This window comes from Corella eumyota, chromosome 7 (genome assembly GCF_963082875.1).
Source record: "Corella eumyota chromosome 7, kaCorEumy4.1, whole genome shotgun sequence".
Taxonomy (NCBI): Eukaryota; Metazoa; Chordata; class Ascidiacea; order Phlebobranchia; family Corellidae; genus Corella; species Corella eumyota.
The window spans coordinates 5,328,914-5,355,059 of record NC_137496.1 but is presented as its reverse complement, the minus strand read 5'-3'; the positions used below and the strand labels follow the sequence as shown (position 1 = coordinate 5,355,059).

At 30.6% G+C, this 26,146-nt stretch overlaps 5 protein-coding genes across 6 annotated transcripts; all 5 read left to right on the top strand.

Moving 5' to 3' along the window:
- The first annotated feature begins 14 nt into the window (after positions 1–14).
- Positions 15–1,020, top strand: LOC145759477 (uncharacterized). Its single transcript, XM_082573313.1, has 2 exons — positions 15–381; positions 474–1,020. Exons 1-2 carry the CDS (start codon positions 150–152, stop codon positions 701–703), a joined length of 462 nt encoding a protein of 153 aa, XP_082429439.1. The 5' UTR covers positions 15–149; the 3' UTR covers positions 704–1,020.
- A 1,338-nt stretch (positions 1,021–2,358) lies between these two features.
- Positions 2,359–5,915, top strand: LOC145759546 (uncharacterized). Its single transcript, XM_082573392.1, has one exon. It carries the CDS (start codon positions 2,440–2,442, stop codon positions 5,095–5,097), a length of 2,658 nt encoding a protein of 885 aa, XP_082429518.1. The 5' UTR covers positions 2,359–2,439; the 3' UTR covers positions 5,098–5,915.
- Positions 5,916–12,399: 6,484 nt separating this feature from the next.
- On the top strand, positions 12,400–13,852 carry LOC145759818 (uncharacterized). The gene is made up of 2 exons (XM_082573669.1): positions 12,400–12,736; positions 12,853–13,852. Exons 1-2 carry the CDS (start codon positions 12,681–12,683, stop codon positions 13,106–13,108), a joined length of 312 nt encoding a protein of 103 aa, XP_082429795.1. The 5' UTR covers positions 12,400–12,680; the 3' UTR covers positions 13,109–13,852.
- A 269-nt stretch (positions 13,853–14,121) lies between these two features.
- LOC145759454 (caspase-3-like) lies at positions 14,122–18,353 on the top strand. The gene is made up of 7 exons (XM_082573290.1): positions 14,122–14,431; positions 14,507–14,636; positions 15,493–15,671; positions 15,980–16,094; positions 16,245–16,330; positions 17,076–17,246; positions 17,363–18,353. Exons 1-6 carry the CDS (start codon positions 14,381–14,383, stop codon positions 17,244–17,246), a joined length of 732 nt encoding a protein of 243 aa, XP_082429416.1. The 5' UTR covers positions 14,122–14,380; the 3' UTR covers positions 17,363–18,353.
- Positions 18,354–18,631: 278 nt separating this feature from the next.
- On the top strand, positions 18,632–25,073 carry LOC145759502 (caspase-6-like). Of its 2 annotated transcripts, XM_082573340.1 has the most exons (11): positions 18,632–18,941; positions 19,017–19,146; positions 20,003–20,181; positions 20,490–20,604; positions 20,755–20,840; positions 21,586–21,780; positions 22,369–22,522; positions 22,894–23,069; positions 23,267–23,426; positions 23,863–23,960; positions 24,348–25,073. In XM_082573340.1, exons 1-11 carry the CDS (start codon positions 18,891–18,893, stop codon positions 24,516–24,518), a joined length of 1,515 nt encoding a protein of 504 aa, XP_082429466.1. In that variant the 5' UTR covers positions 18,632–18,890; the 3' UTR covers positions 24,519–25,073. The 2 variants fall into 2 exon arrangements, with proteins under 2 accessions (XP_082429466.1, XP_082429467.1); XM_082573341.1 differs by lacking the exons at positions 18,632–18,941; positions 19,017–19,146 and adding an exon at positions 19,682–19,839.
- The last annotated feature ends 1,073 nt before the right edge of the window (positions 25,074–26,146 follow it).

Below are 26,146 nucleotides of genomic sequence, written 5' to 3'. Positions count from 1 at the left end.
AAGCACCACAATTAAAATCCAGACGTTATAACCGCGAAAGCCAGACGTTATAACCGCGTACGTTCACAAGAAGCAACATTACTCGTACAAAAAGCATATGTATTAACATTTAAGTTTACTAACATTTTTTTAATGATTAAAGTTAAAAAATGGAAGGCCAGTATAGCAAAATTACAGATGATGGTCTGTATTTTGAAGCACATCCGCCAAAGTGTGCTAATTGTATATTAGTAAATGAAAAGTTAAATGAAGTTTTGCAGTTAGTAAGACAGATAGACTGTCATACAAAAAGCCAGGTACTAGGACAATTAACACCACAAAAACCAGCCTTGCCAATCAAACCTAAGACCTCCCCACAACATTCTAATAGTGTTTTACCAGGTAAACTTTATTAAATGTGTTGCTTTTTTTATACAAAACCTTATTAAATGTGTTGCATTTTATTAGTATTTTTTTAAAACAACTGTGTTTAGGAATATCTTCAAAACCTTTCATAATTCCACCACCAAGGCCTGCAAAACCAACCGAAATGACCAACATTACTGGAAAAACATTTAGTGACCAAAATTGTGAATACTTCTGCTTGCAGCTACAAAATGTGAAAGAATTTCTAGATAATAAATTGGATGATGATTTTGATAAGAAAACGGAAAACATTGCCATTTTAGCACACCTTGTGGAAGCTTTTACTGTAAGAAAGTAAAAGTAAACATAAAAACGAAAATTAAACAAGGGCTTTTTGGGGAATAATTTTATTACGCAATTAGTATTAGAATTAATTTTGCTTCACTTGACCAATCAATATGTTATTCGTTTTCTTAATAGGAAGTGTTATCTCTTGGCGATTGTTTGCCCTGAAAATAAATATTATTTTATTATCATCTTATTTTTATACAAATCAATAATTTGAGATCTTCGATTTTAAAACATATTGTTATCATCCGTTTTTATTTTTTACCAACTTTTAAAAAAATATTATCTTTTGTTCTAATTGATCAAGTCTTCTAGCATTTCTGTATGTTGTTGGCATTATTTTTCCTTAGGTTTCTAGTTAATAGTATTTTGTTGCATATGTCGACGTAAGTGATTTTTAAAGCATTGTTGTTAACTTTTATTTTAAACAACTTGTGTGAGTTTTTTGTTTTACTTCTATAAACAGGTTTATTTCTTATCACAGAAAATGTCACATTAACTCGTTACTCTTGATTTGGTGTATTATAGTTTGCTAATTGATATTGTTTCGTAATGTTGTGTCATATACAAATTTTACAATCAAATTCAACAGTTTATTTGTTTTGTATTTAAGTCTGTGTAAGCGCCCTCACCCTTGAAGCAATACCATATATTCAGTAAAAGTTACTGCTGGTGCTATGGATAGGTTTAGGAAAAGGCGACGTTCTATATTAATTAAAAGTCCATAAAATATATTATTATTTATTTATTAGTCATACGCGATTAACGCATTTTAACAATTGGGCCGAGGGTCATACAATTTGGTTTTATATTAACGTATATGTTGTAAAATATAAAAAAAAAAACTTACTGCGAGATAATGTGGTTATTTACAAATGTAATAAAGGTTTTAAAAAAACATAATATTTCCCGTTGTAGCTTATTTTGGATAAATCCACATAAGCGAACTTTTAATTTTATAAACAAACAGTTTTTGATGTTGATTTGAAATTGAATTGTTATTTATTTGCTGTCAGGCTTTGGCGTATTTTTCCTCCCTATTTAAATAATAAGTTTCAATGCTTTTAACTATAACTTGTTTATCGAATTTGCGGGTTATTTAACAACTCTTTTCACATGGGAACTCTAACCTCGTTTTTCTGGTATTGAATTATTTTTCCAACGATATTTTTGGCTTTTTATTAAGTGCAAATGCTCGTTTTAAAAACAGTTAGGCAATTTCGTTCTGCTGAACGGACGCCACTCAATAAACATGGATTTAGACATTACTTAAATTCAGAGTTTATTTCCGTAAGATTTAGCCAGAATTTTATATTCTTGTATCAACCAACAACTAAGGACAGTTTTTAAAAATTAAAATTAATAATTCGCTACACCGTTACATCTTAAATACTTGTTTACCATATTGTTTATCTGAAAAAGAAACATTTTTACTTTTTGAATCACCAACAAAACAATCTTTTTGAGACATTTTTTAAATATTTTATTTTAGTTAAGTAATTATGAAATTAAAAAAAATAAAAAACATTATGTTAAATTAAAAAAAAATACAAGTGGCAGTCCTGGCGCTGCGTAGCAACGACTTGGCAACGCTCTCTGTGGTGAATGTAAATGTATCTCTGTAGTTTTTGCCAAATTTATAAAAAACAGGAACTAAACTAAATCCAGAATCCTAAACTCATAAGGCTTATACATTTATGCTATTTTTGCAATTGAATTAAAAAAAGTTTATTTTACATACTAATAATGGAAACTGAAGAAGCACTCAGTAAACAACTTAAACGAATTTGTGGAAAAGATGGAAAAGAAAAATTTCCGAAACAATCAGCAAATATTTTTTATAAACTGGGTCTTATTTACAAAACTGAAGGTTTAAAAAAGGCAGATAAAATTAAATTAATTCAAAGTGCTGCTTTATTGAATGCAGCTATTGTTCGAAAACCAGAAAATGTTGAAGAAATTATGCAAGATCTTTGTCAATTTTGTTCTGAGTTTCTTAATATTTCAGAAGCAGCAAACCAAGAAGCAGATTTAATTGAATATTCTAAACTAATTGCTAATGATATAGCAGAAATGAGAAAAAGGGTTAATGGTATACTAGCAACCATTTCTCCAATTGCGGAAGACATATCTGATGAAGATTTCACAACACTTAAAAGGGAAAAAGTTGGGACTATAAGTAGCCTTCAGAGTTCTATAAGTAAAGACTATACAAAAATCATGAAACGTGTTGCTGGGTTATGTAGAGAAATAATGGGAAATCCTCCATGTGAATATGCCTTGGTGGGACTTGGATCGCTTTCGCGAAAAGAAATAACTCCATATTCTGATTTTGAAAATGTCATAGTTTTAGATGACAATATCAAAGGTTTGCCTAATAATATTCAAGAAAATTTAAAGGAGTACTTTAGGTGGTTCACTGTTACATTTCAAATTATTTTAATAAATTTGGGAGAAACAAACATTTCTCGAGTTCAAATCCCAAGTTTAAATAGTGAAGATAAAACCAAATTTAACTTTTATGATGCTGTAACACCTTTAGGTATTGCTTTTGATGGAATGATGCCACATGCTTGTAAATTTCCATTAGGTAGACATGTTAAAACAAAGAAAAAACCATATACACTTGAACTTATACAAACTGTAAGCAAAATGGCAAGTTTAATTGGATCTGATGAAAATGTAAAAAATGGTTACCATTTAGCTGATATGTTAATGACATCATGTTTTGTTGCTGGAAATCAACGAATTTATGAACAATTTCAGGAATTTGTTAATCATGAAATATCTTTGTTAGATAAAAGACTTTATAAATTATCGATTAAAGATGAAGTAATTCAAAATAAAAAAGAATTTCATGTTGCATTGCAACTTAACAGTTTGGGGCTTGGTAAAAACGTTAACATAAAAAAATTGGTTTACAGAAGTTCAACTGTATTTATTTCAGCTATAGGTAAAATCCATACCATTAAGGAACCTTGCTGCTTTGACATTCTAGAAAGTCTGATGCAGTGCAAAAAATTAACCACGACAGATGGCTGTGATCTTAAATTTGCCATTGCTGTTGCATGCGAGACAAGGTTGAGAGTTTACACGAATAGAAAATCACAAGATGATATGTTTGAACCGCAAGATATACAAAAAAATTTTATAGATGATACACTTGGAGTTAAAAGCATTTTGGAATATTTTCTAATAATATGCCAATTTCAAGAATTTATTTATAAATTGAACCAAATATCAAAACCTGAATTATCATTAGTTCCTAAAATTTGTTTAGTTTTAGGATATTATAACTTCGCAATAAAATGGTGGAATCAGCAAAAATTAACTAAGGAGTATATTAACAATAAAGATATCTACGTTGCAACTGATATTGCTGATGGTCACTTCCGAATTGGATTATGCAAATTGAATCTTAGTCGATATAATGAAGCGATATCAGACTTTCAAAACTCACTTGCAATCCACAAAAAATTTTCTGTGGGACCAATTAAGAACAAATATTTTTATTTTTGGATAGGAAAATGCAAATACCAGCTTGGTCAATTTAAAGAAGCTTTAATTGATTTTCAAAAATCAATTACGATTCACATACAAAATAATAAGAATTTAGATGAAATCACATTTTATGCTGATCATCATTATTGGATTGGGTTCTGCCAGTATGAACTTTGTCATTACAAAATAGCATTATTTCACCTTCAAACTTCACTTGAAATTGTCAATAAATCTATTGATAATTCAGCTGGGGAAAATGTTCCTTTACTATACAAACAGCTTAATCTTTATGATAGGGTTGGAAAGTGCAAATTTTATCTCTGTCAATATGAGAATGCTTTAGTCAGTTTTCAAACTTCTTTTGAAATACTTTTAAAAATTACTGAGGATAGTTATAAAAACGTTGAAACTTCTGCTCAGCATTATTGGATTGGCTTGTGCAAATATGAACTCGATCAATACGAAGAAGCATCAACCGAACTTCAAACTTCACTTGAAATTTTTAAACAAGTTGTCGATGATCCAACTAAAAGCAGTGTTGTTGCATATCGTCATTATTGGATTGGAATGTGCAAATTCCAGCTTAATTATAACTCAGAAGCGTTAACTAATTTTCAAACTTCACTTAAAATTCACCAAACAATTGGTAAGCAACCAACTAGAAATAGTGATGATACTAAAATCTATCAAATTGATTTAGGTTATTGTAATTTTTGGATTGGAAAATGTAAATTTACTCTTGATCAATATGCAGACGCATTAGTCGAGCTTCAAATCGCACTTAAATTTTTCCAACAAACAAGCGACTTTAACATGATTCAGCGTTGTTGTGACCTTATTAATGACTGTGCTAGTTCGTATATTGTAAAGTTTGTTGTTAGGAAAAGTAAGAACATGGTGTAGTGGTTAGAACACTTGGTGCACTACACAAGATCCTGGATTTAATCCACAACTCTTTTAGCATCATAACTTACCTTAATAAAATTAAAAACCAATTGGTTCATAAGACTGCAAAAAAACATGATGCAACACTTAAAAGGCTGCAAAAAGAAAAAAGGGCTGTAAAATCAACCTTCCTATATTGGGGATAAATAAAATAAAAAAACTTAAATATGAATACCTATTGCTAAATAATATAAATTTTACTAGGTTGAATTTTAGTTTGGAATATTTCAATAATGTACCCAGTTGACAAATTTAAAAATAGATTACATTTATAAAAAAAACATAACTTCTTAATTTTAATTAATTTTTGTCGGTAACCTTTTTCTTTATAGGCCTAACAAAGGTTTTAAAAACAACTGGTATTTTAAAGTGTATCCCTTAATCTAATTTATATGTTGTGTAAACGGCCCAATAAAGTTTTTTTTACCAGTTCAATCGTGTATTAAAGTAACTTTACAAAAATTTATTAAATGACACCCCCCCCCCCCAAGATTGTGTAAAAACTTACTTTAAAATTATATTTTTGTTTCCAAAGCTAATAGATTTGTCATTTCAGCATTTACAACTTTTCTTTATTTTGAAATATCTCTATTTGCACAACTTGCCCTAACCTCAACTTAATGCAAAATCATTTAATTTAAATTACTTAGTTTATACCAAATTTATCCCTTTGGTAGGTAATGTTGTGTTTGTTGTTAAAGTTAAGTTTATGGAATTCTTTTACAAGCTTAGTAAGGTGATAGTTTTATTCAAGTTTATTAAAAAGGGGTTACTTGTATAAACTGCCTGTAAATGTGTGCTTAAAGTGAATGGTGTGGCAAAGGTGTGGCTTTAAGTCATAACCATTCAGCCTGCAACCAGATGCCATGATTGGTTTACAAAACTTTCTATTTAATGCTTACAAAAGTTGAACCAACGATTTTATTAGACCAAAATATTTAAATACAATAAATAAACCACAAACTGTAACACAATTTTTAAAGGGAAAAAGTATTTTGATGTTAAAAACAAATTCAATACCTTTATTAGATATTTTCCAGCACTTTATTCATCTATTGTTCTGTTTATTTCCTCTTACACATACAAGGAAGTAAAAAAGGGGCAGAGACTAACTAGACTGTAAGTTATATTTTTAAACAGTTTAAGACTTTGTAAAAATATGTAATCAATGATGTTACTATTGAAGATTGTGTAAAAACTAACTAATCTGTATGACTAAATTAAATGTTGTTATGGTGTCAATAAAAAAATGCCAAAAAGGCATTCACTTTTGACGGAAGTAGTTTAAAAAACTGGAAATAACATCTTTAAAAAAGTTTAAATAAAATTAAGAAGTAAGTTCGTAAAATTGAGTAAAAAAATAATTTAAAATGTGCCCTGCCTTTGTTAGAAACATATCCTTGATATTCACAGAGTAAATAAATTGGCTCAAATCAGAATACTATTTTTACAAAAATTGTGATTTATTAATTTACTTTATAAAGTTGCTTGGCAAATAAAATAAACTTAAAGTAAAAAACATATTACATTTAATAAGGATTGTATTAGTATCTTATCATTTTTAACAATGGCATCTATTTTCATCTTAAATTTTGCTTGATTGTAGTTTTAGGCTTTTAATTGCAACCAAAGAAAAAAGTAGCATATTGTTTATGTGTATATAATAGGGTTCTACAAAAAAATTGGTCACACTTAACTTTTAATTTGTAACATATAAATGGAACTGGAAGAAGCACTAAGTAAACAGCTTGAACAAATTTGTGAAAAAGATGGAAAAGAAAAATTTCCTAAACAATCAGCAAAAATTTTTCATAAACTAGGTCTTATTTACAAAACTGAAGGTTTAAAACAGGGTGACAAAATTAAATTAATTCAAAGTGCTGCCTTATTGAATGCAGCTATTGTTCGGAAACCGGAAAATGTTGAAGAAATTACACAAGATCTTTACAATTTTTGTTTTGCATTACTTAAAATTGCAGAAGCAGCAAACCAAAAAGCAGATTTAATTGAATATTCCAAAATAATTGGTTATGACATAGCAGAAATGAGAAGAAAGGTAAATAGTATACTTGCAACCATTTCTTTGATTGCTGAAGACATATCTGATGAAGATTTCACAACACTTAAAAGGAAAAAAGTTGAGACTATGCGAAGTCTTCAGAATACTATAAGTGAAGATTACAAAAAGATTATGCAACATGTTGCTGGATTTTGTAAAGAAACTTTAGGAAATCCTCCATGTAAATATGCCTTGGTGGGACTTGGATCGCTTGCACGAAAAGAAATAACTCCATACTCTGATTTTGAAAATGTCATAGTTTTGGATGACGAAATCACAAGCTTTTCTCCAAATATTCAAGAAAACATAAAAAAATATTTCAGGTGGTTTACAGTAACATTTCAAATCATTTTAATAAATTTAGGGGAAACAAACATTTCTCGAGTTCAAATCCCAAGTTTAAATAATGGAGATAAAACCAAATTTAACTTTTACGATGCTGTAACACCTTTAGGTATTGCTTTTGATGGAATGATGCCACATGCTTGTAAATTTCCACTAGGTAGACAAGTTAAAACGAAAAAGAAACCATTTACTCTTGAACTAATTCATACTGTCAGTAAAATGGCAAGTTTTGTAGGATCTCGGGAAGATATAAAAAATGGATACCACTTGGCTGCTATGTTAATGACATCATGTTTTGTTGCTGAAAATCAACAAATTTATGAACAGTTTCAAGAATTAGTAAAACGTGAAGTTTTGTTGCTGGATAAAAGCCTTCATCATTTATCAATTGAAAATGAAATAAAAGAAAATGAAAAGGTTTTTCATATATCAATTCAACTAAATAAATTGAGGTTTGGTAACGACGTGAACATTAAAAAGATGTTTTACAGAAGTTCAACTGTATTTATTTCAGCAGTAGGTAAAATTCACAGCATTAAAGAATCTGGTTGTTTTGACATCGTGGAAAGTCTTATGCAAGCCAAAAAATTAACTAAATTAGTTGGTCATCATCTTAAATTTGCTATTGCTGTTGCATGTGAGACAAGATTAAGAGTTTGCATGAATAGAAAATCACAAGATGATATGTTTCAGGCATTAGAAATTCAAAATAAATTTATGAATGATACAGTTGGAATAAAAAGCTGCATAGAATATTTCACAATAATAAAAAATTTTCAAGGCAACATTTTCAACTTAGACAATATAAGCACATCACCCATTTCATTAGTTCCAAACATATGTTTTGTTTTAGGTCATTATACCTTTGCTATAAAATGGTGGTTTCGGCAAAAATTCGAAATGGGGAATAGTAAAAAAGAAAAAATTTCTTATGTCGCTGGTGTTGCTCGAGGTCTGTTACGAATTGCATTGTGCAAATATAAACTTGGTCACTATCAAGGAGCATTATCTAATTTACAATACTCATTGAAAATATACAAAGAATTTAATTTAAATTGTACCGATGGTAATTCCTTTTATTATTGGTATGACAAGGACCACAGCATACCCATTATCTATTATTGGATTGGAAAATCGAATTATAAACTTGGTCAATATAATGAAGCTTTGGGCTGTTACCGAAAATTTTCTGTAATCTACCAACACCTTTACAAGAAAATAAGTGATAACAGTAAAATGGGCCATACTTATTTTATGATGGGAATGTGCGAATGCCATCTTAGTCAACATAAAGAAGCTTTAGTCGATTTTAAAACTTCACTTAAATTTAGACAAAAAAAAAAAAAAGACAATGACTTGTTTTTGTATCATTATTTGATTGGATGTTGTAATAGAAATCTTGGTAAATATAAAGAAGCATTAACCTCACTTCAATTAGCACTTCAGATCATTCATCAAGTTAGTGATAGGGTTTTTAACGACAATCTTGAAGTTGATTTGTTCCAATATAAAGCCAACATTTATCATCAGATTGGAAGATGCAGATTGCAGTCTAGGCAATATGAGGAAGCTTTAATCGATTTTCAAACTTCACTTAATATCCATCAACAATATAACATAGATGTGATTAACAATAATGAGCTTTCTGATTGTCATTATTTTTTAGGATTGTGTAATTTTTTCCTCGATCAATATCACGACGCTTTACCTGAAATTCAAACCTCTCTTCATACCTTTCAACCAGTTGTTGATGATCCGACAAAGAGCCTTGGTATTGTTGCTTATCGACATTATTTGATTGGCTTTTGCAAGTATCAGCTTAGTCAGTATAAGGAAGCAGTGACCGATTTTCAATTTTCCCTCGAAATCCACCAACAAGTTAGTATGAAGCACACTAAAAACACAATTGTTGCTAGTCGTCCTAAATGGATCGAAGACTGCAAAAATAAGATTGCATTATCCGTTTTTCTTACTTCAAAAGGTATCCAACAACAAACTGTGGATGATTTAAATGATGATCAACAAATCGTTAATGATCAAACTATGAGCAGTGATACTGCTGATTGCCATTATCAAAATGGCTTGCACAAATGTTATCTTAATCAATTCGAAGCAGCGTTATTTGAATTTCGAACCGCACTTGAAATACATCAACATATTGTTGATGAGCCAACAAAAAGCAGCAATGTTGCTCATTGTCAATTTTGGATTGGTTTTTGTAAATATAATTTTGGTCAATATGAAGTAGCATTAAAAAAATTTCAAACTTCACTCGAAATCCTCCAACAAACAGGAGATTGTGATGACATGATTTCGTGTTGTCTCGATTTAATTGAAAATTGTGATGCTATGTTATATATTTTTAAGTTTGTTGTCAAGAAATGATGTGGCATAATGTAGCGATTAGAACAGGTAAGGTCCCTGTCTCGATCCATGATGTTGACTAAAAACAATTGGCAGTTTGATCCGAAACTGCAACTGGGTTATGGTTATTTTATAAGGATGCTCTGCAATCAACTTTTTTGATTTGGGATATTTTAAAGTTAAAAAGCACTAAAAAAAATTTTTTTGTGATAACTGTAGAAGAGCGCCCTACATTGCAATAATTTTAATGCAAATTATGGGCCTTCCTAGCCTCAGAACAGCAGTTGTAGCAGTTCGCAAGAACAAGTGGAGAACAACTTACAAAATCTAGCTGCGAAATATAAATTTACTGCTCTTTTGACCATTAAATATGGACTATAATTTGATGTGAACAACATGAACTAACTTTTTGTCAGTTTTACGTTTTTGTAATTTCGTTGACCTTTAAAATTCTCATTTTATTAAATTATGGATTAGTAGGCTATAATTAACTCAGCTTCGTTTTATTACATTAACTTTTTATATGTGGTTGTACTATAAAACCTATAAACCAAATTACAAAATAAATTATGTATTTTTTTGTATGCCTGAATTTTAATCTTAATCAATTGTAAAAGTTTAATCTTATGGTTAATGTGTATTTTAGAATTATTATGGTTTTAGAAAAACATTAAACTGTTTTGGAATTTCCCAAATATATTATGAATAAAAAACTGCAACTAAACTTTAAAATTATTAAAATGGGGTAAATTAACTAGGACCCACAACCTACATTTAGGTTGTCAACATTAACTGTTTACTTTTGTTAAAATTATTATTCTATGATTTACTTTTTATAACATCCAGCGAATAAAAAAATTAATACTATTCTAAAAAATTAATATTAATCTTGCACAACATGGACTTTTATAACAATTTTCGTATTTTTATGTAAAGATTTTTAATATATACGTTCTTAATGCTTTTTTTTCTTAATTTTGTTTTTTTGATACGTTACTACATTAACGTCATTTATTCCACCTATTAAAGGATAATTAAAATTGTTATGTAAACTATTAACCTTAATTCTTAAAGTATTATCACCAAATCAACTAGCTTTAATTTTTCTTTTTTACAAAATATTTGTAACAAGTTGTTTCTTTTATTTTGCGTTTGTTCACCACTAACTTTATTTTGAAAATTATAAAGACAAAATTGTTGATTAAATGATTTTAAAAGTTAACTAAAACACTTTCATAGCCTACTACGTATTTTAATTTTAAAGGGTGTTCTTGCTTATCGTTAGTTTGTTCAAGTGTAGGATACTTTACCAGATTTAATAATTGTCCAACGGCTTTATGAGATTAACGCAGTATTGAAACAATTTAACTAAACTGTATTTAGACAGCGTCCTCGAATATTTGAATTTCAAACGTTTACGTGATCATAATTCTTCTTAACATTTTATTTAGTTAGACTTATATATTTGCTTGGCTTTTCCACATTGAGAATAAAGAAGAAAAAATTAAAATACTTACTTACATTTTATGTTTTTTTATGTGTTGACTCATAAAATTATTGTAATGTGTGTGGGTGTTAGCTCTCTGGTTTATGTATACACTGTTTTGTTATATAAAAACACGTAACAACTTAACATTTTTAACTTAAATTTTTTTTTTAAAGTATATGTTATATTTTTGATCCAAACTCATGATCTGTTAAAAATGGTTATGCGAAATGTTGGTGGTATAGTGATATTATAAAACAGTAAGAAATTTAAGTACAAAATGTGTAAAAACATGTTTTACGTAAAATTTTGTTCGGGTGGGACCTCTATGTATAAAATCGTTTTATATTACTGGGTAGAAGATGGAGCACTACACAAATGAAACGAAACATTTCGGTCTTGGTATTGATTTCAAGCCTAACCAATTTTCTTTGTCCTACGTTTGCAGATAGATGTACTAACAAGGGGTCTACCGATGCCATACGTTATAAAAATTTAATTTTTAACAATTAAACTACATTGTACTTTAACATTGGACTGTACCAGCGGTAATTTTAAACTTACAAAGCCCCGATTTAAATCTGGTGGTGAAATAGTAATGACAATAGATTTTACATTTGGATCAGGGTAATGTAATCCTACATTTTTAGGAATTTCATCTAAAAAGGGTAACATTTGCTAGCGTGATATTGATCGCGACAATATTACGAAAAGTGATGTATTCAGTTTAAATTGAGATGAACAATGCAGCCCGTTGGCCCGTTTTACTATGGCATTATCAAATTTCACACTAAAAAAAGTATTGAAGTCATATAAAAGTTATATTTATATCTGGAAACAAAATCACTCCACTATTTTATAGTATTTTTTATACTTAAAAAAACTTTACAGAATTTAATTTTTGTACAATTATGTATTCAAAATAAAATTTTAATTTAACCTTTTTTATTAAAATAACTTAAAAAATATGTGCATGACATAAAAATCAATTTAAATGACATTTAGTAAAAATGTATAAACAATATTAACAATTAGTAATTCGATAAAGTTTAAATTCGTATAACCTATATAGTAGTGACAACATTTCAAATTGGAACCAACGCAATTCCGTAACTAGAAAAAACATAAATTTCCCTATGCTATCCATCCCATAATAATAACTTGAGTTTTACCCTTTTGGGAAAGTTTTTAGAAATACAAAATGAGCATATGTTGGTGTAATCTTGTTAATTAGTTTTTATTTAAAACAAAAACACGATTCCAAACAGAGACAAAAACTATTTCAATATGAAAAGTGTAAGAAGAGCAGTGTTGATTTTGATTTATATTTATATTCATTGTAGGTAAGAATATCACAAAAAATTAATTAAATGTTAATTAAAGTGTTTTTAGTTAATAGTACTAATTAATAGTACTTAAACCTTATGCCAACGCATAAAATTCCTGCTTATTTTTCTAGTATTATTTATGGAAAAAGCATTCCTTCAACCAAAGCGTCTGGTGGTAAATTTAAGATTAGTACATCAGTAACAACTACAACTACAACTTACCCTGTAACAACCACGAAGACATCCACTACAACAACACCAACACTCAAACCTCCCAGAACATTACCAACAATCCCACCAACCTATGCACCAGTTTCACCATCACCAACTCCCCCTACCCTAAGCACAAATGATCCGCAAGACACCACTATAGCGCCAACGCAATAATTAGCAAGTACGCAATTATAAGCACAAAAAAACAAACACAAATTAATTAAACAACAAAGGCCAATTAAAATTTATTTGTTTTAAGTGCCGTAACTTGCCTTACGTAAGATGTCGTACGACATTTTAAAGTGAAATTTTTAAATGTAAGTAATTATGAAAGACTATGATAACTTTTACCAAGACAGTGACGTTGCCATTTTTCTCATTGTTTCGTTTATTGTAAAACTGTTAACTTTACAGTTTCGTAAAAACTTGCAAAAATAAAAGCCTTTATGGCACTTTTTAGAAGTATTATTTTTTCAGTAGACTTGTAAATTTACTTTTTATTTGTTAACCTTTTTTGTTTTAACATTTAACCTTGTTGTTATCAAAACATGACATATGTTTCAATATGGACAAAGCTTTGTGATGTAATATCTATGGAAAAAAGCGTGTTTAACAAATATAAAGTACTACGAGTTAATTGTTTAAATCTGACATGGGTTTTAAACACCCCGGTTGCCTATTAATATATATATATATATATTGTAACTAATCCGACATTATCTTATTTACCCGTTTTCACCATCTCTCTCTCTCTCTATCACGTGGGCTGTACCAAAGTATATATATATATATATACTTTGAGCTGTACCACGTCTACGTAACCTGTAACTTAAAATGTATTGAAAAATTATGTTTAGGTATTCGTGATACGAACTTATGTACGATTGTCGCTAAACTTTGCGCAATAAAATACTGTAAATATTACTACGGCTTATAATACAAAAAACATTAAGCAATTTACGTTACAATAAATAAATCTTTATAAACATTTTATTTATACCTAATCAGCAGCTTTATTCTCTGGCAATTATAATCTATAACACTTTAAACTGTCGAAGCCAACTAAAACTGGGTCGGGTTTACGGACGTTACTCTATGTTTAGGTCGTGAAGTCGACCATATCACATCGAGGATAAATAAATACATCGGCAGCGTCGCGTAGTGGTAAGAACCGTTGCTACACCACCATGAGGTCGTTAGTTCAATTCCCACTCCATTCATGCTGTAGAACTCTTTAGTAAGGCGCTTTGAACGGTATGAGCCAGCACTTAATAAGTAACTTATGTTACTCAATGTTTAGGTCGCTTTTAAAGTTATTGTAAAAGCATTCACCACAAAAAATTGAGCTGGTTTGTAAATCAATCATCTGATCATCGTTTGACAGTCTGACAGTCTGATCGTTAAACACTAGTTAAATTATTTAGGTTAAGCTGTCAGTTAACTAAAATGAATTTATCAAGCAAAGTGGAAAATCCATTTCTAATATTAAAAATAACAGTAAGTTTTTAGCTTTGTATTTATTGAATATTTATTTCTTAAATATGTTGTTTTAATTTGTTATACTACATTAAGAAACCTGTAAGCAGTAAGGTAATTGAAAATGATGCAAAAAAATTGGAGTCCACAGCTAAAGCAATTGGATATAAATGCAACATCACATCCCTAGGTTCAATAGATGAAGCCAATCAGTATCTTCTTAAAGGTGAGTTTAACAAAATTGATGTTAAAGCATTTATATAAACTTTATTTTTATTTAAAGTTTAGGATCTCTATTACTTTCGCACGCCCGAATTTAACAAGGCGTTATAACCTAAGTATGGCAATTGTTCAACCAGACATTAAAAATTAGTTGAAATATGTTTTAATGAGTATAACTTAGTCCGCTTTACGAGTCAGATGTGTTAATGGGTAAACTGAATAGGTGAGGGTTAGGGTAAGGGTTTAATTTATGCAACCTCTTTGTTTAATTACATGTGCCGTATTTCGGTTACAAACCCTGTTTATGTACGGCGTGCGAAATTAATAGAGATCCAAAGTTTATTATCAAAGAGTAACTCAAAAATCAATTTTATTTAAAATAACCCTTATTGTAAAAAGCGGGACTTTATGGTCTAAACTGGTGATCCCTACCTATTAATATGCCAGTCTGGAAAGTAGGGCAGTTTTCGACGAGATCTCGTGCGTGCAAGCGTAAAAATCGGCATGACCGCGCGTGCACACGTCATAAAATTTTTGGTCTACGCGGGCCTGCGTGATTTATGTTAGCGTAATTACCTTTAATTTTGTATTTACTTTTAAAGCCAGGCGTGCAAAACAGCAATTTAAGGCGTTCATTTTTTCTACTGAAAAAAATCTCGTGCGTGCACGCTGCCCTACTTTCCAGACTGGTTAATATGTAAGTCATATCGATTTTCTTTAACAATATCAAAGTATAGAAGCAGTGGGGATTAAACCCAATACTTTTTGTAGTGAATATATTTACTTAAGTTATAGCTTATACACATTTGGGTAGCTTTAAACCATTTTTGTTTCCCTGCAATGTAATTTAAATTTGCTAGAAAGAATGAAGGATTTTAGCCAGTGCACTCAGTTGTGCTGTGCTGTACTAATTGGAGAAAATATACAACACGATAAGATGTCAAATTCGCAAGAGGAAATATTGGGATATTTTACTTATCTTTTTAACGGAAACAACTGCCCTACCTTATCTACAAAACCAAAATTCTTTATAATTCAGGTTTTTTATTTATTTATTCTCAATGTCTAAGGGTTGATTACAACCTAAAAATAGAGTAAGATAAATTACCCTGACCCAGTCTTCAGTTGCATTTTGAAGTTTGGGATATTAAGGAATATAATTTAGTGCCTTACTCGAGAACCTAAACTTTAAGAGCAGTGGAAATCAAACCGTGAACCTTATGTAGTAAAGCCTAGTGTTCTGACCACAAATGCTTAATAATTTCAAACAAATGTTTTAAGGTATATTATTACTATGAGTTTAACTCGATTTTGTGTTATCAAATTCCCCTTTTTCTTTTTTTGTAGCTTTATTTACAAACAAAAAAATCAGTTGTTGCATCCAATAAAAAATTAGCAACGTTTGTTGATTACAAAGTACCAGTTGAGGCTGACTTTCTGGTTGTATACAATAAAGCTAAATGTAAGTTTTAATTTGTATAATAACTAAAACTTTAATACAAATCAATTATATACCTTGTTTATTACAAATCTTTAAGCGTTTGTGGTCAAAATGTACATATAATCGCCTTGAAGACTAAAACATGTAGTTACACAAAAAATAACTATTTAGTTTTTATCAATAACATTCAAGAGTCAAGATTTATCTACACTCTATGTGAAGAGTTGCAGACAAGTGTTTCCAGGAATATGATGCAGGTATGTAATTTTTTTCACTGTTTTTTTCACACTACCAATTAACACATACCTACATTGAAAAACGTGTATTAGTTTTTAGTTACAGGCATGTTAACTTAGTAAAGTGGGTAAAAATTCCGCAATACATTACTTCTGCTTTTATTTTGAAGCAGCATTCAGCAAAACCAGTACAACTACATAAAAAACAAATTATAGGTAGGGTTAATAATCTGACAATTAAATCAGATTAATATTATCTACCATTAGTTAGGCAACTATAAAAAAATTACTTCACCACATGATGTCTTGGGTTAGATACCCACTGCTTCCTAGGTTTTTTACCCACTGGCCCTTGAGTAAAAAATTTTGCCTAGCCAGGAAAAAAATGTCTGCTTACACATTTATGATACACAACTAATTAGAAATGTAAATTTGATAGTTCAGTCTGTTTTTTTTTTTTTTTTGTATATATCTTTTTGTTTTTTTGTATATATCTTTATCTTTGATGTGGGAAAGTCGAATACGCGACTTAAACATAGAGTAACATGTGGCAGTTCGGGATATTATAGATTGCCCGATAATTATACTGCTAATTACATGCTGGCTCAGCAGGAGTTCATACCGTTTATAGCGCCTTACTTAAGGGCGCTACAGCATGAGATCAGTGGGGATTGAACCCACGACCTCATATGTGGTGTAGCAAGTGTTCTTACCACTACACCACGCTGCCGGTTTTATTAACAAACATTTAATTTTATTTTACTAGATTTTGACCCAAGTTAATAAGCGCATTTATGAAGATATGAAGGCTGTAGATCCACAAAAAAAGTTCATGCTTCCTATTATTTTCAAATTGGAACCAACGCAAAAACTATTTCAATATGAAAAGTGTAAGAAGAGCAGTGTTGATTTTGATTTATATTTATATTCATTGTAGGTAAGAATATCACAAAAAATTAATTAAATGTTAATTAAAGTGTTTTTAGTTAATAGTACTAATTAATAGTACTTAAACCTTATGCCAACGCATAAAATTCCTGCTTATTTTTCTAGTATTATTTATGGAAAAAGCATTCCTTCAACCAAAGCGTCTGGTGGTAAATTTAAGATTAGTACATCAGTAACAACTACAACTACAACTTACCCTGTAACAACCACGAAGACATCCACTACAACAACACCAACACTCAAACCTCCCAGAACATTACCAACAATCCCACCAACCTATGCACCAGTTTCACCATCACCAACTCCCCCTACCCTAAGCACAAATGATCCGCAAGACACCACTATAGCGCCAACGCAATAATTAGCAAGTACGCAATTATAAGCACAAAAAAACAAACACAAATTAATTAAACAACAAAGGCCAATTAAAATTTATTTGTTTTAAGTGCCGTAACTTGCCTTACGTAAGATGTCGTACGACATTTTAAAGTGAAATTTTTAAATGTAAGTAATTATGAAAGACTATGATAACTTTTACCAAGACAGTGACGTTGCCATTTTTCTCATTGTTTCGTTTATTGTAAAACTGTTAACTTTACAGTTTCGTAAAAACTTGCAAAAATAAAAGCCTTTATGGCACTTTTTAGAAGTATTATTTTTTCAGTAGACTTGTAAATTTACTTTTTATTTGTTAACCTTTTTTGTTTTAACATTTAACCTTGTTGTTATCAAAACATGACATATGTTTCAATATGGACAAAGCTTTGTGATGTAATATCTATGGAAAAAAGCGTGTTTAACAAATATAAAGTACTACGAGTTAATTGTTTAAATCTGACATGGGTTTTAAACACCCCGGTTGCCTATTAATATATATATATATATATTGTAACTAATCCGACATTATCTTATTTACCCGTTTTCACCATCTCTCTCTCTCTCTATCACGTGGGCTGTACCAAAGTATATATATATATATATACTTTGAGCTGTACCACGTCTACGTAACCTGTAACTTAAAATGTATTGAAAAATTATGTTTAGGTATTCGTGATACGAACTTATGTACGATTGTCGCTAAACTTTGCGCAATAAAATACTGTAAATATTACTACGGCTTATAATACAAAAAACATTAAGCAATTTACGTTACAATAAATAAATCTTTATAAACATTTTATTTATACCTAATCAGCAGCTTTATTCTCTGGCAATTATAATCTATAACACTTTAAACTGTCGAAGCCAACTAAAACTGGGTCGGGTTTACGGACGTTACTCTATGTTTAGGTCGTGAAGTCGACCATATCACATCGAGGATAAATAAATACATCGGCAGCGTCGCGTAGTGGTAAGAACCGTTGCTACACCACCATGAGGTCGTTAGTTCAATTCCCACTCCATTCATGCTGTAGAACTCTTTAGTAAGGCGCTTTGAACGGTATGAGCCAGCACTTAATAAGTAACTTATGTTACTCAATGTTTAGGTCGCTTTTAAAGTTATTGTAAAAGCATTCACCACAAAAAATTGAGCTGGTTTGTAAATCAATCATCTGATCATCGTTTGACAGTCTGACAGTCTGATCGTTAAACACTAGTTAAATTATTTAGGTTAAGCTGTCAGTTAACTAAAATGAATTTATCAAGCAAAGTGGAAAATCCATTTCTAATATTAAAAATAACAGTAAGTTTTTAGCTTTGTATTTATTGAATATTTATTTCTTAAATATGTTGTTTTAATTTGTTATACTACATTAAGAAACCTGTAAGCAGTAAGGTAATTGAAAATGATGCAAAAAAATTGGAGTCCACAGCTAAAGCAATTGGATATAAATGCAACATCACATCCCTAGGTTCAATAGATGAAGCCAATCAGTATCTTCTTAAAGGTGAGTTTAACAAAATTGATGTTAAAGCATTTATATAAACTTTATTTTTATTTAAAGTTTAGGATCTCTATTACTTTCGCACGCCCGAATTTAACAAGGCGTTATAACCTAAGTATGGCAATTGTTCAACCAGACATTAAAAATTAGTTGAAATATGTTTTAATGAGTATAACTTAGTCCGCTTTACGAGTCAGATGTGTTAATGGGTAAACTGAATAGGTGAGGGTTAGGGTAAGGGTTTAATTTATGCAACCTCTTTGTTTAATTACATGTGCCGTATTTCGGTTACAAACCCTGTTTATGTACGGCGTGCGAAATTAATAGAGATCCAAAGTTTATTATCAAAGAGTAACTCAAAAATCAATTTTATTTAAAATAACCCTTATTGTAAAAAGCGGGACTTTATGGTCTAAACTGGTGATCCCTACCTATTAATATGCCAGTCTGGAAAGTAGGGCAGTTTTCGACGAGATCTCGTGCGTGCAAGCGTAAAAATCGGCATGACCGCGCGTGCACACGTCATAAAATTTTTGGTCTACGCGGGCCTGCGTGATTTATGTTAGCGTAATTACCTTTAATTTTGTATTTACTTTTAAAGCCAGGCGTGCAAAACAGCAATTTAAGGCGTTCATTTTTTCTACTGAAAAAAATCTCGTGCGTGCACGCTGCCCTACTTTCCAGACTGGTTAATATGTAAGTCATATCGATTTTCTTTAACAATATCAAAGTATAGAAGCAGTGGGGATTAAACCCAATACTTTTTGTAGTGAATATATTTACTTAAGTTATAGCTTATACACATTTGGGTAGCTTTAAACCATTTTTGTTTCCCTGCAATGTAATTTAAATTTGCTAGAAAGAATGAAGGATTTTAGCCAGTGCACTCAGTTGTGCTGTGCTGTACTAATTGGAGAAAATATACAACACGATAAGATGTCAAATTCGCAAGAGGAAATATTGGGATATTTTACTTATCTTTTTAACGGAAACAACTGCCCTACCTTATCTACAAAACCAAAATTCTTTATAATTCAGGTTTTTTATTTATTTATTCTCAATGTCTAAGGGTTGATTACAACCTAAAAATAGAGTAAGATAAATTACCCTGACCCAGTCTTCAGTTGCATTTTGAAGTTTGGGATATTAAGGAATATAATTTAGTGCCTTACTCGAGAACCTAAACTTTAAGAGCAGTGGAAATCAAACCGTGAACCTTATGTAGTAAAGCCTAGTGTTCTGACCACAAATGCTTAATAATTTCAAACAAATGTTTTAAGGTATATTATTACTATGAGTTTAACTCGATTTTGTGTTATCAAATTCCCCTTTTTCTTTTTTTGTAGCTTTATTTACAAACAAAAAAATCAGTTGTTGCATCCAATAAAAAATTAGCAACGTTTGTTGATTACAAAGTACCAGTTGAGGCTGACTTTCTGGTTGTATACAATAAAGCTAAATGTAAGTTTTAATTTGTATAATAACTAAAACTTTAATACAAATCAATTATATACCTTGTTTATTACAAATCTTTAAGCGTTTGTGGTCAAAATGTACATATAATCGCCTTGAAGACTAAAACATGTAGTTACACAAAAAATAACTATTTAGTTTTTATCAATAACATTCAAGAGTCAAGATTTATCTACACTCTATGTGAAGAGTTGCAGACAAGTGTTTCCAGGAATATGATGCAGGTATGTAATTTTTTTCACTGTTTTTTTCACACTACCAATTAACACATACCTACATTGAAAAACGTGTATTAGTTTTTAGTTACAGGCATGTTAACTTAGTAAAGTGGGTAAAAATTCCGCAATACATTACTTCTGCTTTTATTTTGAAGCAGCATTCAGCAAAACCAGTACAACTACATAAAAAACAAATTATAGGTAGGGTTAATAATCTGACAATTAAATCAGATTAATATTATCTACCATTAGTTAGGCAACTATAAAAAAATTACTTCACCACATGATGTCTTGGGTTAGATACCCACTGCTTCCTAGGTTTTTTACCCACTGGCCCTTGAGTAAAAAATTTTGCCTAGCCAGGAAAAAAATGTCTGCTTACACATTTATGATACACAACTAATTAGAAATGTAAATTTGATAGTTCAGTCTGTTTTTTTTTTTTTTTTGTATATATCTTTTTGTTTTTTTGTATATATCTTTATCTTTGATGTGGGAAAGTCGAATACGCGACTTAAACATAGAGTAACATGTGGCAGTTCGGGATATTATAGATTGCCCGATAATTATACTGCTAATTACATGCTGGCTCAGCAGGAGTTCATACCGTTTATAGCGCCTTACTTAAGGGCGCTACAGCATGAGATCAGTGGGGATTGAACCCACGACCTCATATGTGGTGTAGCAAGTGTTCTTACCACTACACCACGCTGCCGGTTTTATTAACAAACATTTAATTTTATTTTACTAGATTTTGACCCAAGTTAATAAGCGCATTTATGAAGATATGAAGGCTGTAGATCCACAAAAAAAGTTCATGCTTCCTATTATTTTCAATCGTTTGACTGCTCCAATGGAAATTAAAAGTTCAGATGCAACGAAAGTCGAAAAAGATTTACAACCTATTTATGTCAAAAAAGGATTTTTCGTAATTTTTAATCAACATGTAAATACAATTTTTTAAGTTTCTGATAATAATAACAAATTTTGGGTTTGATGTTAGTACATGCCAGACACTAGGTTTGTTACAAACTTTTTACATTAATTTTGTTTTTATATTCATGTGTAAACATGTAGTTTATAGCTTAAAAATTTTGCAACATCAGTCACTCTGTCTGCCTGGGCAGTTTTAATACCAAATTTAAAATCCAGTTTTAAAAATATAACCGACAGCGTGGTGTAGTAATAAGAACACTTGCTACATCACACATAAGGTCGCGGGTTTAATCCCCACTGCTCTTCTACTGTAGCGCCCATAAGTAAGGCTATTTAAACAGTATAAACTCCTGCTGAGCAAGCAATTAATCACCAACATAATTACCGGGCAGTTATAATTTATATAATATCCCAAACCGCTAATGACAACTTGGAACTGGGTCGGAGTAACAGTTGTTACTCTATGTTTAGGGCGCGCATTTAACCTTCCCACATCATGGATAAAGATTTATACAAAAAAAACTATTTTGCTTTTAAAAATGATGCGAATTTAAACAAGTTCAATGCAAAAGGTAAATTCATCATTTTAATGTTTAAGGATTTCGATATCAATAGATATGGAAAAGTTAGAACCAACCCAGGCTCTGACCAAGACAGTAAAAAACTTCAAACTATGATGGAAAATTTGGGATTTGAATGTCATATTAAAAGAAATTTGACAGAAGAAAAGATCGAAGACGAACTGCACAAAAGTTTGTTTAAATTTGTTTTTTTCCTTCAGCATAACGATATCATTTTTTTGTGTTCGTTTACGCATGTTAAAGGAAGATCGACCTAATGGCCTTCAAGTGTGACTTAAGTTATCCCAACCCAGTCTTAAGTTTACTTGGGCAAATTTGGGTATTATTGATTATTCTGCTGATTGATCTTTGGCTTAGCAGAAGTTTATTCTGTTTATAGCACCTTACTTAGGGTGCTACAGAAAGAAAGCAGTGGGGATCAAACCAAGAATGTCGTGTAGTTAAACTATGTGTCTAAATCACTACACTACTTCACTGATATCAAGTTAAAACATTGAATTCAGTTTTTCTTTAAATTACCACTAATTTTTTTGCAATTTTAGTAACAAAGATATTAAAGCAGTCGTGTTATGATTGTGTCGGTTGTGCTATCTTAACCCATGGAGATAATAATCATCTTGAAGTAATGGATGACTACGACGAGCTAAGTGAAATGACTTTAAAAGATTTTACAAAATTTTTCGACATCTTTGAGGGCCCAAAGTTTTTTATTGTGGATGTATGTTTGTTAAAATTAATCAATCGGTTTTATTTTTAAACAAAATTAAGATAACTAAGACACAATATTTTTTATATTTCTTGATTTAGATTTTAACAATTAACAAAGTTGCTTAATTATTTATTTTTAATTTGTTTCATTGACTGTAGCCTTTAACCAGTCCACACATAAATTTAATAACATAAAAAATTTTAAAGGCAAGTAGAGGAGAGAACAATGAAGATGGAGTAAAAGTAAGTGGAGGTAGGGTTGAAGAGCCTGGCGATCAACCATCAACAACTTACACTGAATCAGAAGGAGTTTATTTACCTATCGACACCAAACCCAACATTTTAATCATACAATCGCTGCCATTTGGTAATATTTTAAACAGTAATTTACTATTGCAATATTTTACCCAGTCTCGAGTTGCCTGTGCAGTTTGGGATATTATAGATTATAATTGCCTGATAATTATACTGCTAATTAAGTGCTGGCTTAGCAGAAGTTCATATCATTTATAGCGCCTTACTCAAGGGTGCTACAGCATGAGATCAGTAGGGATTGAACCCACGACCTCATGTTTGGTGTAGCAGGTGTTCTTACCACTACACCACGCTTTCGGATATGAAACTGTAGTGGCTTGTAATAATTAAGCTAAAATTAAAGAAAACAAATTTTGTTACAAAGTTTAATGCCCATAGACAATTTACTTTAAAAAAAATTGTTTTAAGTTATTTTTACAATGTGCGAATTGTTTTGAAAACTTTTTTATATCAAATTTTGGTTTAAACTTAAACTTGGGATTCTTTAGTTAACTTTGTACATGCCGATAAAGAGGAAGGTTCATGTTTTATTAATCAACTTTGCCAGGTTTTTAATGAACAAAATGGAGAAAAAGAAATAACCGAGGTAATGGTTACTAAATTTATTCATTTTTTTGTATATATCTTTATCCTCGATGTGGGAAAGTCGAATGCGCGACCTAAACATAGAGTAACATCAGTTACTCCCACTCAGTCTCGAGTTGCCTGTGGCAGTTTGGGATATTATAGAATATAATTGCCTGATAATTATGCTGCTGATTAAGTGCTGACTTAGTAAGAGTACATACCGTTTATGAGATTAGTGGGGATTGAACCCACGACCTCATGTGTCGTGAAGCAAGTGTTCTTACCACTACACCACGCTGTCGATGAATTGGTTACAAAATATGTAGCCAATGTATTTTTTACGTTAAGTTGTGTTTTACTACAGTTCGCCAAAGTTAGTTTTTTAATTACTGGCTATTTTGTTAAGGTACTGATCAAAGTTAACCAAAAAGTATCCGAACTTGAAACTGGTGATAATAATAATGACAACAATGAATATGGACATAAACCTTTTTGTAAAGTAAAACAAATCCCTACTTTTTATTCAACCTTAACCAGGCCATTGTTCCTGAAAAACCATAAAGCAATGGCAAACTAAAGAAGTAAAAAGAACCTATTTGCTAAAGTTTAAAACTTTTTCAGATTCGTTTAATAAGGTTGCATGGTGGAGTGGTAAGAACACTTGCTACACCACCATAAGGTCGTGAATTTAATCCCCATTGCTCTCATGCTGTTACGCCCTTGAGTAAGGCGCTATAAACGGTATGAACTCCTGGTAAGCCAGCACTTAATCAGCAGCATAATTACCGGGCAATTATAATCTATAATATCCCAAACTGCTAAAGGCAACTCGAGACTGGGTCGGAGTAACAGTTGTTACTCTATGTTTAAGTCGCGCATTCGACTTTCCCACATCGAGGATAAAGATATCTACAAAAAAAAAGATTAAACCTAAATTAGTTGGACATATTAAATGATCCCCCTTTTTAAAAAATTTAATTATTACCTATTTAATAGGTTTTTATTTATTAATGTTTAAAGGTTTTCATTTTGTTTACAATTTTTGGTCAATTTTTATCATGGCATTAATGACATGAAATCAAATTTAAAAATTGTTTTTTTTGTTTGCACATTTGTTAATAAAAGTCAAAGATTGTTATATTAATGTGTCTTTAGCTTTAGTCTAGCAAATACTTATTTGCAGCAAAAGTTCTTTTGTATTTGAATGCCGACTTAAAACTGATAGTTAGTATTTTTAAACCCAATTAAAAAGCTTGTTATTCTTATTTTACTGCTAGCTTACTTAAAATATTTTGGGGATTTAGTTTAAAAAAGAATTAAATGGACTTTGCATTTTTTAAATATCCTAACAAAAGGCCTCTTCAAACTTGGTTTAAAATTACACGTAAGGGGCAAATATACATCAATCGCAAAAATTTAGCAAAACACGTAAAGGCCCGTTCACACGGCGTACGAAACGCAACATAACGTAGTGTAAGTTTTCGCAACCATTTAAAATGAACAGAGTCGTTGACACGTACGGAAGTTTGCGTAAGTTACGTAAGATTTCGTAAAGTTTTGTAGCCGAAGCGAAATTTACGCAAGATTTCGTAAGCGGTATACTTTAACCAGATATTTTGTAATTGTTAATCCCTAGAACTTGTAAAGTTACGTGACGCAACGCAGCGCAACGTAACGCAAGCTTTTCGTGTGAACAGGCCTTAAGGGGCAAATATACACCAATTGCAAAAATTTAGCAATACTTTTTTTAAATCACCTTCTCAATATGGTTAAAACAAATAATATAGGCATTTAAATTAAATGGCAAAGGAATTTAAACTTACCTGTAAAGGCGACTTAACTTTATATATAACGTGTTTCTTACCAAAATTGCAAAATATGTGCATAACGTAATTTATTTAAATGTTTTTGCATAGGGAGTTCAAATTGTGGAGAAAAAGTTTAACTAAACTGCGTTTTGAAGCAAAAGGGTTGTTTTATTTAAATTTTAACGTTAATTTGCATTTAATTTCACTAATTAAAGTTAACGAAGCTAACGTATTGTGTAACGAATTTTTATTTAACAAAGTTACACATTTGTGTAAACTAACAAGTGCTGAGCATATAACAAAAAACATAATAAAATAAAAACAGCTTGAAATACGAAGTCAACAAAGGGTTATCCCCCATGTTTTGTAGAATTAAATGTAATCAGTAATCTGAAAA